Source organism: Macrobrachium nipponense, chromosome 7, assembly GCF_015104395.2.
Source record: "Macrobrachium nipponense isolate FS-2020 chromosome 7, ASM1510439v2, whole genome shotgun sequence".
Lineage (NCBI taxonomy): Eukaryota > Metazoa > Arthropoda > Malacostraca > Decapoda > Palaemonidae > Macrobrachium > Macrobrachium nipponense.
In genome coordinates, this window is record NC_061109.1 from 88,316,568 (window position 1) to 88,331,567 (window position 15,000).

The 15,000-nt window shown below is 32.9% G+C and overlaps 1 protein-coding gene across 11 annotated transcripts in view; it reads left to right on the plus strand.

Annotated features, from left to right (window-relative positions):
• The window catches only part of LOC135217458 (uncharacterized), a 334,879-nt gene that overhangs the window by 226,926 nt on the left and 92,953 nt on the right, over positions 1–15,000 (plus strand). For all 11 annotated transcript variants that reach the window (XM_064253348.1, XM_064253349.1, XM_064253350.1 and 8 more), the window contains one exon: positions 14,434–14,842. In XM_064253348.1, the coding sequence (XP_064109418.1) occupies positions 14,652–14,842 (191 nt within the window). In that variant the 5' untranslated portion in view covers positions 14,434–14,651. The remainder of the gene's footprint in view (positions 1–14,433; positions 14,843–15,000) is intronic.

Below are 15,000 nucleotides of genomic sequence, written 5' to 3' on the forward strand. Positions count from 1 at the left end.
ATTATTATTATTATTATTATTATTATTATTATTATTATTATTATTATTATTATATTATTATTATTATTATTATTATTATTCAGTAGATGAAATCTATTCATATGGAACAAGACCACTATTGACTTGAAATTCAAGCGTCCAAAGAATATAGTGTTCATTAGGAGATACAGAAAGCAGAGACCCCTTTTATTAAAAAAAAGATGATCAAAATAATAAATAAAAAAAAACCAACTAATAGACAAAAACACCTAAAATTGCCTTAAAAGTCTACATTGGTAAAGGATTAGAGTTCATGTCCTTAAGTCAATCGAAATCATTATCATCGTTTTACCTTCTCTGTATTTCATCTATAAAAGAATTTTGGAAAAAGAAATCTGCCAGAATTATATATATAAAAATATCACAATTGAATTAACTGGATATAAAAAACCATGATATTGAATTCATCTCAACACAAGGAACGCCTCGGGGAAAATTACAGACCGAAAAATCAAATGATTTGAAACTCAAATGATTTTTAAAATTTTCCTGGTAACTCATTTGGTTTCCGAAATAGATTCGTCTAGAATCGTTCGTACTTTCATTAAGAATTGATCTAAGCTTTGATACTGAATTAGTATTTGGGGCTTTTGATGTTCCTTTTTTTCTGAAAAGGATAAAGCGTTAAAAACAAAAAGACTGCTATTTTTATGCACAGATAAAAAGACGAAGACGAAAAAAGAGCAATTAGTTTTTGATTATCGTTACTGGCCATGTGAGGTCATTACAATGCTCGCTGGCGATGTTATGACAAAATGATTTTATGACAAAATAATGATCATCTATTCAACTAATGAAAATAATGGCCTGCGATATTTTAGTTGATTGATAGACAATGGTTGGTAACAAACGAGATTGTGTTTTGATTTATTTTCTTTTAAATTTGTTTGAGAGGGGGATTTTACAAACATATATTTGACTGGAACTTACAAATGCTTTATTTTTAGATGGAGTGGCCAATAGAGCGCAAATCATTGTCTTTCCTAAATCAAAAGAAGACGTGACTATGAAATATGATTATTAAAACCGGGTTCCAACCTAATCGTTGCTAGTAAATCCTATGAAGAAAAAACCAATCTTAATTCCCATTCTAAAATAGATACATTACATTGATGTAACCAAAAGTAAACTTCAACAATTATTGGAGAGAGAGAGAGAGAGAGAGAGAGAGAGAGAGAGAGCGAGAGAGGGGGGGGGGGGGGCGGGGGGGGGGGAAGTAGAAAGTTCTACATTACATTTGATGTAACCAAAGGTAAATTCATTCATATTTATTTGAGAGAGAGAGAGGAGAGAGAGAGAGAGAGAGAGTAGTTGACAGTAGAAAGTTTCTACATTTACATTTGATGTAACAAAAGTAAACTTCATATTATTGAGAGAGAGAGAAGAGAGAGAGAGAGAGATAGAGAGAGAGAGAGAGAGAGAGAGACGAGTACAAAAAGTCTTACAATTATTGGATTTGATTTAACCAAAGTAAACTTCCAAAACATTATTGGAGAGGAGAGGAGAGAGAGAGAGAGAGAGAGAGGAGAGAGAGAGAGAGAGAGGGGGGGACGTAGAAAGTTCTAAATTACATTTGATGTAACAAAAGGTAAACTTCATCAATTATTGGAGAGAGAGAGAGAGAGAGAGAGAGAGAGAAGAGAGAGAGAGAAGAAGTAGAAAGTTCTCATTATCGACACAATTCAGGTGAAGTTCTCGCTTCGTCTGGAAAGCAATTTCTTCAACCTTCCTAAGAGTCAAATCCTAAATGAGGTTAACTCTAACAAGTTGCTTTTAAATACACAATATGATATTTTAGCTGACATTGGATAACTGACGAATCTTTGCCGTACCAGTATTCACAAATCAGTCACTATGATTGATTACAAAAATGGAATAACAAATATCATAGGTGTTTATGTCGGTCATAAATCAACTGATATGATTCAACCCTCCGAAAGATTTTACCAAATAAGTTATAAACGATTTATCCACAAATAGACATTTTTTCTGTATAAATTTTCCTATTAAATGAAATTCCTACATCCCCAAAACATTAAATTTCATGCAGGTTCATGAGTCATACAATCCATCATGAACTATTGAAAAAAAGAGCAACATTAAAGATTAACCTTTGTTGATTAATTAACTTTTTCGAGCAGGATAATCACACTTTATCTGAAAGAATGACGCGTGGAAATAATGGCGACGATTACGTTGCATTCAGCGAAACAACTGACACACTGTATCACCTACATAATCCTCAAATTATTTCACGTTCGCTAACCGAAATACCTTAACTCATTTGAAAGAAAACAGTTTCATATACATCAAAGGAATTTAGAGAGCCACTGTCGCGTCAATGTTTAAACCTCAACGTTTTTTTAATGGTTAAAACCTGAGCATTTGTACGCACAAAGGATATCTCGCCTCTGGCTGGATACCGACAAATATTCCAGCGGATATTTACATGCTGAGCGAAGGCTTTCTGGACACGTTTCCTTTTTGAAAAGTGCACTAAGACAGCAATTAGTTATATTATAGTATGATTCATATTCATTTCTTAATCCGTATCAACAAATCTTATTTCCAAGGAATTTATATACTATTGGGCATTGAATTGTATCCTTCATTATGCAAAAGGTTTAAAAAATTACCAAAAACCATATGTGAAAATAAATAAGTAAATAAATGAATTGATGAATTAATAGATAAATAAATGAATAAGTAGATAAATAAATCAACAAATAAATAAATAAATAAAGAAATAGATAAATAAAAAATAGACAAATAAATGAGTAAATTAATTAATTAAATATTGATTAATTAATTAAATAATTAAATATTGAATTAATTAATAATAATTAATTAATTAATTATTAAATGAGTAAATAGATAAATAAACAAATAAGTAAACAAACAAACACAAACAAACAAATAAATAAATAAATAAATAAATAAATAAATAAATAACAGGTTTAGTATTCATTATCCTCCTACTATGCTACGAGTTGCAAATGTCCTGTTTCTGTCTACCCTGATAATTACTTGTTGATTGGATTAATAAATAAATGATGATGGTTACGTGTCATCTAATTCCAGTTCACTGGATTTTTCAAAAAGGGATCATGTGACAGGACTCTAAAAAATTCGGTTTGATATTATTTTTATATCTATACATGCTGTTGTTTAATTCTGCATTGCTGTTTTTCACTTACTCGGGGAGTAAGCCTACAAACTAATATGTTGTTGCTATTGTTGTTGTAGAGGGGGGGGGGGGGGGGGGGGGGGGGGGGGGGCGTGTAGGGTAGGTCTGCGGAAAAGCCTAAAAGATCTGAAAAAGTTGTCTCGCGTTGAGTTAGAGATACAGGAATTTTAGGATAGGATATTTATCCTTTATTTATTAGAATGAAAACGTAAAAAAAATAAATAATGTGAATGTTAAACAGTACAGATAAATTATTTCTATCATAATAGAGCGTATTTATTTGAATTTTCACTGGTGAGACAATGCTCGACTTGACCGTATGTTTTAGCACGTTTCAATATACGTTAAGTTAGGAATATAATGTTTACAACTTATGCGTGAGGGGAAAACCTTGCACGCATCGCCAGTAAGCTGGAGGTCGGATCACGCCTTGTTACTCATGGAGAATCAAGGAATTTACGTCACGTTAATTCTTTGAATGTAAATATCCCCTGAATAAATCTGTAATCAGTAATCATGACAGATAATATACTCGCCCCACTGCCCTAATTACAGTTTTATAATACTAATTTGAATGTTTTAAGTGTTGCATTTATGTATGTATGTATGTATATGCAGTGCATAATTTAGCCTTCTGATTTTAATGCATTTTTGTCCTCGTAACGAATTTTAGAATAAGTTATTTGAAATATATGTGTAAATATGTAGGTATGTATACGCTGCAGTGCATAAATGCTCATGTATGTATGTATGTATGTATGTATGTATGTATGTATGTATGTATGTATGTATGTATTATGTAATGCAGACAATGCAATGCATATTTGAGCCTTCTGATTTGAATGGACGTAATGAATTTTGAAATGAGTTATTTGAAATATATGTTCATGCAAGTAATGTATACATTGCAATGCATAAATGCTCATGTATGTATGTATGTATGTATGTATGTATGTAATGCACACATTGCAGTGCTTAATTAAGGCCTTCTAATTTTAATGTATTCTAAAATGAGTTATTTTAAAGATTCACAACAGATTAGATCATTGCTTATCTCTAATGTTGAAAGCATGTTCTGTTAACCTCAATTAATCCCAGTGCAGAGGATATACAAAAGTACATTACTGCAATTTATCGAAAAAATTAGCTGTAATTGACATAATATGTCAGCCAATTATGATTATTGACATTTTCATAAAGTGCATTTTCATTATACCCGTTAATCGCGAATGAATTTCAGGATGAAATGGTTCCCATCAACAAATGAATGTTACCGAATTTGAGTTAGGTAAAACTTTAGAGTTTTACCTGTTATAATTTTTTTCACGATTGGCACGGGGAAAATAAATCTAAAATAATATGGGTTTTTATTAAGCCTACTGCATCATCAACAACTAATCACAAATATATTTTTGATGCATTTTTATTAGTGACTGATGTTTGCTTCTAGTTATGTTTAATTTAAACCGAACTTATTTATCGATTAAAGATTTTAATTGAGAGTAAAATTTTGGTCAAAAGGAATTGTGCTATTTACTTACTTACTGACTGACTGACTGACTGACTGGCTGACTGACTGACTGACTGACTGACTGACTGACTGACTGACTGACTTACTTACCTACTTACTTACTACTTACTTATTCATCTATTTATTTATTTGTGCATGATTCTACTCTTTCTCCTCTCTGCTTATCTTTTATTTGTTTAACACTTCAATTTGTTCAAAATCTTTAGGAAAGTTTAAATTTTTTTGTAAACCATGAATAATAATAATAATAATAATAAATAATAATAATAATAATATAATAATAAATAATAATAATAATAATAATAATAATAATATAATAATGGGTCGCAATCTCAATTATGAGGGCACAAGTAATGTTTATTAAGGTCCAAAATAATATACTGTGGTAGGTTTTACATAGTTTTATAAAGTTTTGCTACTGCTACCATCAATATATTAATTCAGCCCTTAACTAACTAAGAATAATAATAATAATAATAATAATAATAATATAATCAATAATAATAATAATAATAAAATAATAATATAATTACTAGGTATATTATTATATATATCATCATCATCATCATCATCATCATCATCTCATCCATCTCACATCATCATCATCATCATCATCATCATGATTACTTATTATTAGTTATTGATTATTTATTATTATTATTAGTTATTTTGGAAATAGTCGTCTCGTGAGACCAACTCATATTTTATTACTCTTCATATTACATTCAATAATCCCATGGGTTTAACATTAAATTATGATCACCTTTATTTAGGTTACAAATGTATTTTACATCATGCAAATACTCTTGATAGTGTTGCTTTTGTTTTTTTAACAGTAAAACGAAGATAAATGAAAAGGGAACTATGCGTGATACGACCTCCAGCATCCTCGTGACGCGTGTAAGATTTTCCCCTGACGTATAAGTTGTAAACATTATATTACTTACTTAAAGTAAATCAAAACGTGCTACATTCTACATTCAAACAAAATTAAAATAAAAATTAAAATAAATACGCTCTATTTCATTAGATATAATTTTTCGGTACTGTTTAACATGCACATTATTTATTCCTTACATTTTAATGTTGATAAATAAATTATAAATATTCCATCCTAAAATTCCTGTATCTTTAACTCAACGCGAAACACCTTTTTCAGACCTTTTTATGCATTTCCATAGACTTTTATACACACCCCAACAACTACAACGACTACAGCACCAAAGCAGTTTGTAGGCTTACTCCCAGAGTAAGAGAAAATGCTCACACTATATCTATAGAAATTATGAAAAAAATTATTTTTACTCAGGTTGAAAAAAAATTAAAGTATCGTTGGAGAATGTTATTAATAGGGCAGAGATATTAAAGTTACTTCTAGCTTTCTCAGTATCCTTTATATTATCTAGTACGAGCCGAATTCTTGACTAATTCATGAAATGAATACAGCCAAACTTCCACATTAGTGTTGCCTTGGTAGTGGATACAGCCCATAAATGTATTTGGCTTTCTCTGACATATATACCTGAGACAAGAAATGAATTCGCGCATTTTCCCGTCAAATTAGACAGATTCCAAAATCCGAAATAGAGTCAAATGGATCATGCTAATCCATGTCCTTTGGCTCAGGATACAAGAATACAAAAGAACAGAAACTAAATACTGGGTGATTATGAAAAGTTGAGATTTCCAGTTGCATTTGTTTCGTCAACAGAATAGATGAAAGGCAAATATTTACGTGTTAGTAAACACTTTTATGATTGTGTACAGGATTTTAGGTTACATCTAAAAGGACTTTCATTTTCCTGATGTTTATGGGTGCGACCACACTATAGAAAAGCATTTAAACATATGCCGTACAGACTTGAGACTTATCGGCCGCCATCGTAGACTAATTTATTGGCATGTCTACAACATTATTTCATACCATAATACTTTAAACACCAATAAATACGTGATTAAGGTTCTGATATGTCAGCGCGAAGAAAGAAAGTTTGCAAGTCATTTGAAATGTGATGTTAAAAGTTCATATACAGGTTACCCAATCCCATATCAACTAGGAGCGAGTTAGCGTAAGCCCAGTTATCCAGCTTTTGTCAGATGCGTTCTTAGCTGACGGTCGTTGACTTGTTTTGAACATGTTTATGTGCATGATGATGTTTCTGTCACAAAAATATAAAGGTGTTTTACTATATAGTACGGATGCTCACGGAGACTTTGAGATAGTTAAACGCGGCGCCTGATTACCGTAGGTTTATTCAACTTCTTCCTCTATAAATATAATGTAGGATATTGTACTGGTGAAGGAAAATAGCAATTAACTAAGTAGGATATTGCATTGGTGAAGAATAATAACAATTAATTAAGATATGTGAGTGTGTGTGTGTGTGTGTGCGCGCAATTCATTATGTACTGCAGAGTTGATATAGTTTTATATCTCTAATGATAACCGGATGGTATACATTATTATTTATCATTGTTTCTACTTTAGACATCTGTTCCTATTTCCCATTAGTTTACAGCAAATTGAGTTTCATTAATTACTCCAGGAGAAGTTACATAGCTAAACTCCTAAGGCTAACTTCCATATTTGGAGGAGCAATAAAATCTACGCTTGAGACAAACACTCCGTGTCTCAGAATAAATTACCGTCCTGGTTTAATAGAGCCCTCCACCGGAGTTGTAGGGAAGCTGCCTGTCTTCCCTTTCATTTCTACAAAGGATATCTTTTCAGAAGCTTGGCTCTTGTTTTCAGAAAGGTTTAGTAGAAGTTAGGTTAATGTGACGCGAGTCTTTGAAGACGTAACTTATATTCCTTTTACACATTCGATAGTGTAGATGTTAGACTTGATGTGTTTATTTAATCTTATATGAACTTACATCTATATGAGTTATTTCTATATAAATAGTAATTTAAATAAAACAATATATATATATAATATATATATAATGATATGATAATATGATTATATATAATATATATATAATATATATACTATATATAATATTACCCACACACAAATAACACACACACATATATATATATAAGTACACAAACACACATATATGTGAGTGCATATACATGCATACATACATACATACATACATTTATACATACATATATACATATATATTTGTGTGTGTATGTGTTTATATGTACTTACATGCAGACATGACCACATACACACAAATATATGTACTACGAGCAATTTCGACACGCACTACTATGAGACTATAAGACTAAAGACTGTTCATGTATCATAAAAATGCACTCAATCTATATAGCTTGATCATGATAAAACTGAAAATTATACTTGAATGCACACGATGAAAAACCATTGACGTGGCTAATCATGATCGATTTCAGTAATTAGATGATTAATGCTCATATATTAACAGCGATTAGCATAATTTGTCAATTCCTGTCAGTTAAAAATTTCAGCCTTTTTATTGTTTTATTCACTAGTTTCTGTCAATTCATATTGCTGGGATTCGTTTCGAGGTAATTTGAAAAGCGAGAGAGAGAGAGAGAGAGAGAGAGAGAGAGAGAGAGAGAGAGAGAGAGAGAGAGAGAGAGAGAGAGAGAGAGAGCGTTTACGTGGTTTGCAATGAACTTTCTCAGCAAGTTGGATCTTCGCATGATAAAAGAAATGTATGAAAATTAGGCTATATATGACCTTAAAATGTCGTTGTACTAAGAAATAATGATCTATTAGATATCAATATAACAAAGTCCTTATTTCCACATTTTCTTTAGTAATATATCTGCCAAATATATTTCTGCATTCCATTTATAATCTTCTGAATCCACGGCATCTGCTTTTATCAACGTCACTCAAGAGCTATCAAAAAGATTTTTCCTCAACTGAAAGAGTTGCTTAATTTAATGTAATAGCACTGTTATTTAATCCTTATAAATATAAAATCGGTTTATATTTAGAAGACATGTCTCTAAATGAGTTCTTATAAAGCTGATATCACGAATGGTTCATAGATTACTGAAGACTGAAAGTAATTGGAGAGTTCGTGTGGATTCGAAATTTTTGATCTATTATATCTGGATTTCAAACGAAATCCGTTTATATTTAGCGGACAAGTCTGCAAATGGGTTAATGTCAATCTGGCGCCACGAATGTTTCATAAGGGTACCGATGGTAGAAATGTAAGACCTATCATATTTGAAGGTAAGAGGAATCATATGATGCCTATCGCAGTGAAACGTAGCCAGTTGAGTTAGAGGAAATATTTCGTTATCAACTCATAATAATGAAGGTACTAACCTCAAACGTTAAAGCAAAGATGCGATTCATCGGTATCCCAAAACAAATGAACCTATATTATAAGAATTAACTTGAATTTTCAAATATTTATTTATCAATTTATTAATCATCTTTTCCAATACGTAATCTGTTAATTTTGCGACAACCTTTTACCTTCTGTTACGTCTTGCAAGCTTGAATTCAGAGGCAGTGGCTCATGTTGGCTTGTTCCAAATGAATAGGGTTCATCTTCTGAATAATAATAATAATAACTAATAATAATAATAATAATAATAATCATAAGAATAATAATAATAATAATAATAATATAATAATAATAATAATAATAATAATAATATATCTTGGGAGTAGACCCTCTTTTAAACAAGTCTTGTTGAAAAGGATTGCTTGTGCATCAGCTCCATTAATTTTGTATAGAGTCTTCTCCATTTTCCTTATTAAGGATTTTTCAATGTTGCTGAAACTGGCAAGCAACGTGTCAAAGGGGATCGTCAAATCCAGTGTAGTCATATTGAATTATCTTTATTACTGCTATATACATATATTACTGCTACAAGATTCTCTCTCTCTCTCTCTCTCTCTCTCTCTCTCTCTCTCTCTCTCTCTGTCTCTCTGTCTCTCTGTCTCTCTCTCTTTCTGACGTTTCGCCAGATCTGCCAGGGCATGATCACAGCGATGGTTGCTGGAGGACAATAATAATAATAATAATAATAATAATAATAATAATAATAATAATAATAATAATAATAATAATAATAATAATAATAAATAATAATAATGGCTACAGAGGGGAGAGCTAAAGAAGGAAACTGAAGGAATGATAACAGCGGCACAAGAAATCAGGCCTAAGAACCAGATATGTTCAAAGAACGATAGACGGAAATAACATCTCTCCCATATGTAGGAAGTGCAATACGAAAAATGAAACCATAAACCACATAGCAAGCGGAATGCCCGGCACTTGCACAGAACCAGTACAAAAAAGAGGCATGATTCAGTGGCAAAAGCCCTCCACTGAAGCCTGTGCAAGAAACACAGCTACCTTGCAGTAATAAGTGGTACGAGCACCAACCTGAAGGAGTGATAGAAAACGATCAGGCAAAGATCCTCTGGGACTATTGGGTATCAGAACAGATAGGGTGATACGTGCAAACAGACCAGACGTGACGTTGATTGACAAAGTCAAGAAGAAAGTATCACTCATTGATGTCGCAATACCATGGGACACCAGAGTTGAAGAGAAAGAGAGGGAAAAAATGGATAAGTATCAAGATCTGAAAATAGAAATAAGAAGGATATGGGATATGCCAGTGGAAATTGTACCCATAATCATAGGAGCACTAGGCACGATGCCCAAAGATCCCTGAACAGGAATCTAGAAAAACTAGAGGCTGAAGTAGCTCCAGGACTCATGCAGAAGAGTGTGATCCTAGAAACGGCACACATAGTAAGAAAAGTGATGGACTCCTAGAGAGGCAGGATGCAACCCGTAACCCCACACTATAAATACCACCCAGTCGAATTGGAGGACTGTGATAGAGCAAAAAAAAAAAAAAAAAAAAAATAATAATAATAATATGCGCCTAGAAACAGCGTACATTGTAAAAAAAGGATGCAACCCGGAACCCCACACTATAATTACCACCAAGTCGAATTTGGGGATCGTGACAGAATAATAATAATAATAACAATAATAATAATAATAATAATAATAATAAAATAATAATAATGAATAATAATAATATATTAATATTATTATTATTATATTATAATATTTAATAATAATAATAATAATAATAATAATAATAATAATAATATTATTATAATAATAATAATAATAATAATAATAATAATAATAATAATAATAATAATAATAATAATAATAATAAATTACGTGAGATGTAACGAGCCACAGGCTGACATCCAATACTATTATGAGAATCAGCTGGTACGTACTACCATAGCACAGCAAATACTTTCCTCTAGTCGATCTGTTGTTGAAAAATACAATAAACAAAAACAACTTTGGTAGCTGTATTGCAGTTTACTTCACGAATTTTTTCCCATCGCCAAAATCTCATATTTGTATCTTTTTATTTTATTTTTTTTTTATTTCAACTGGTTGCTGAAATATTCTAGGCAAGATAATTGAGAGTACGAAGCATTTATTTCCACACACACACACACAACACACACACACACACACACACACACACACACACACACGACACACACACACAGAGAAGTCAACTTTTTTTTTCTGGAAGGTGAACTCAACCTTTTGCGTAATCGTGGTAACTAATAAACAAAAACGTAAATAGTCACAAGAAAATATTCATTTGACAACTTGACATCTGCATCGACGGTAAATACATAAGTATATATATATATATATATATATATATATATATATATATTATATATATATATATATATATATGTATATATATATATATATATAATATATATATATAAATATATATATATATATATATATATATATATATATATATATATACAAAACAAAGCTTAAAATACATTATATTTATATAAAAACGACCTAACTTCCATCCAAAAAAATCTCAGAGCAATAAAATCGTTTATTAAAATGCACAGCTTTTTTTTTTTTTTTTTTTTTTTTTGTAGAGCGATTTGTACTGCGAATTGATATGCCAATGGCCCCATAGATTGACCGACCCAATTTCGCGGTCCATTGGAAGTTACAAAACAGGTGAAAAAAATGTGGAAAAATGGTTTTATTCTTAGTGAAAAATTTTATTTTATTTTTTACTGAAAATATTAATAAAAGACTAAAAGTAGTTTCTATCATAGGAGCTGATATTTAAATATTTAGGGAAACATTTCCTTCTAGGGAATAATAATGATAATAATAATAATAATATAATAATAATAAACAATACTAATAATAATATCATAAACAACAACAACAACAACAACAACAACAACAATAATAATAATAATAATAATAATAATAATAATAATAATAATAATAATAATAATAATAATAATAACGCCCCAAGAGTTAAAAAATATAGATTTGGACAACTTGACTTTCCATGAAAGGGAATAAAACGTGAATAGAGCACAAACACACACAGACACAACACCCCCACACCACACATACACACACACACAACACACACACCACAAACAAAATAAAAGAATATCCTGTATCTCATCCGCTTTAAATTCCCTTTGAAAAAATAAGGTAAAATAAACTTCGGTACAAATTCCAATTTAAGAAAATAAAAAAAGGTAAATAAATTCCAGAACTACAGATAGGGAAGTATTGAATTCGATATAGGTATCCGGAAACTGTCGATACAGAGCAATCCGGGCTAGAAGGCGGTTGTATAACCCCTTTGAATAGAAAGAGAAAAGTTAGAGTGGTAATAATAATAATAATAATAATAATAATAATAATAATAATAATAATAATAAAAAATAATAATAATAATAATAACCCCAACCCCTTAATAGAACGACAGAAATTAGATGGGTAAAGTATTTTGATCTTAAATGGATTAATAATAATAATAATAATAATAATAATAATAATAATAATAATAATAATAATAATAATAATATAATAATAATATAGAAAATATGATTTTTTAATTGAAAAATGAAGGTTTGCCAAATTTAACTTTAAAAATCACATGAAAACGTTCATATTGGTCTGATCTTTAGTGTGTAGTGTGTTAGTGTGTGTGTGTGTGTATGTGTAAGAGAGAGAGAGAGAGAGAGAGAGAGAGAGAGAGAGAGAGAGAGAGAGCGAGAGCGAAGTAACATTTACAACAGTTTTTGTTGTTGAGTAAGATATCTCAAACTCATAAGGAATGAAGAGAGAGAGAGAGAGAGAGAGAGAGAGAGAGAGAGAGAGAGAGAGAGAGAGAGGGTGGGTGGGTGGGGGGGGGAGGAAGCTGTAATTACGAAATGGATTCCTTGGTTTCTTCAAACGAGATTTTCAAACCCCAGGGTGGGAGACGAAAGAATTTTCTTCAGAACTCGCACCAAAATCCCGAGAAAATCGAAGGGGAGAGAGAGAGAGAGAGAGAGAGAGAGAGAGAGAGAGTGAGAGAGAGAGAGCAAAAAAAAAAAAACCAACGAGCTCGAGTTAAGTATAAAAAAAACAAGGAAAAAACAAATCTTGTTATGGGAACCAGCATCATGCGATAAGACCCCCCCTCCCACCCACCACCCCCCCCCCCCCCCCCCCCCCCCCCCCCCCCCCCCCCCCCACCCCCCCCCCCATCGCCCCATCGCCCCCCAAAACCCCGCCTCCACAACTCACGCTGCTTAAAGAAAAGAAAAAGAAAACGAAAAAACAAAAAAAAAAAATTTTAAAAATAAAAAACACTCGTAATCTGTATGCATCTTCGCATGCCGCCGTTGGACACGCGACATATTTCGTCTGTTATCTCTTCAGGCTCTGGTTGTCGGGCGTCGCTGGCGATGTCGGGCGGTGTGGTGGTGTGGCTTTATTTTCCCACGACGTTCTGCTTGTCGGGCAAATGTCGGGGATGTCGGGCCAGACGGAAAAAAAAAGGGCCTATCTTATCCTCTCTCTCCTTCTGCTGATGCATCTCAGAGCAGGCCAATTTTTAATGGCCTGATTTGAAAATGCTCCCTTCCTAGCCCACAGCCCCCAGCACCTTCACCCCCGTGCCCCCATGCTGGAGGCTGCTACAGCTACTGCTGCTTGCTGCCTGCTGCCTGCTGCCTGCTGTCTGCTGCCTGCTGGCCCTGCTTATTTTCTGTTTTCATTTTCCCGTTTTCGAAAACTCCATTCCCGATAAGGGGGGGGATTCGAGCCTGCAATCTCTTATATGGAGAACTCGGAAGAAGCATATGGTAGGGTTGGTTTATTAGTGTCGTTTGAATTTATGATTCATTCGCCAGCGTCTGTAAGAACGATAAAATGACAGAGTACGAATCCCAGCAAACTAGTGAAGGAGAACATTCCAGCTCACGAACAGAAAACCAATAGCAACTTGTTCTCTTGTTTTCAGTGTTCGGTTGTTTCAGTAATACTGTGATATGAGAAAGGTAATATTTCTTTATATATTAATATGTTGTCGATGGTATCTTACTTAATCATTTGTTAGAAATTAGTATCATTGTCCCAAATAAAAAGGAGAGAGAGAGAGAGAGAGAGAGAGAGAGATAGTTACAATTAGTTACAAGGATTAGGATGTCTCAAAGACTTGTTAGTCCATCCTAAGAGGAGACATCGTGTGATCACTTATCTTTCGGAGCAGGTTTTACTGATCATTCACAGTGTCTTAATGAGAGAGAGAGAGAGAGAGAGAGAGACGAGGCCATCCAAACTACCTTGACTCTATAATTATCTAACAACCTTCTTTTCATCATTTCAGAAAAAACTCCAAAACCACAGCATCAACAAAAACGGAAAAAAAGCTAAACCCACAGCCATCCAGTACCACCAAAACATCGTCTAACACCGCCCCTCCCCAAAAAAAGAAAAAAGGCATCCATACCTCATCCGCATCATCCAACCGGATAGAAAAGCGACGTCAAGCTAACTAACTAATCGCCCGCCATCATAGCTTCGTCGGTTCTATCCTCCGTCGCCATGTCCGGAGCCAACTTGAGGTACGGGGTGACCCTCCAGGACCCCCGAAACCGGACGGTGCCGACGACCCAGTTCGAGTGCCACCCCAGTGGCCCCACCGAGGCGGCCATCATCCTGGCCCTGGGTATCTTGGGCATGGCTGCCAACATCATCCTCATGACTCTTCTGGTGGCTAGGAAAAATCTTAGGAGGTGGGTGTATAGACTAAGTCGTGTGTTAGTGTGTATATATTTAGGTGTACACACACACACACACACACACACACACATATATATATATATATTATATATATATATATATTATTTTATGTGAGTATGTATACTTTTAACGATTAGTGTAGTGTGTATGT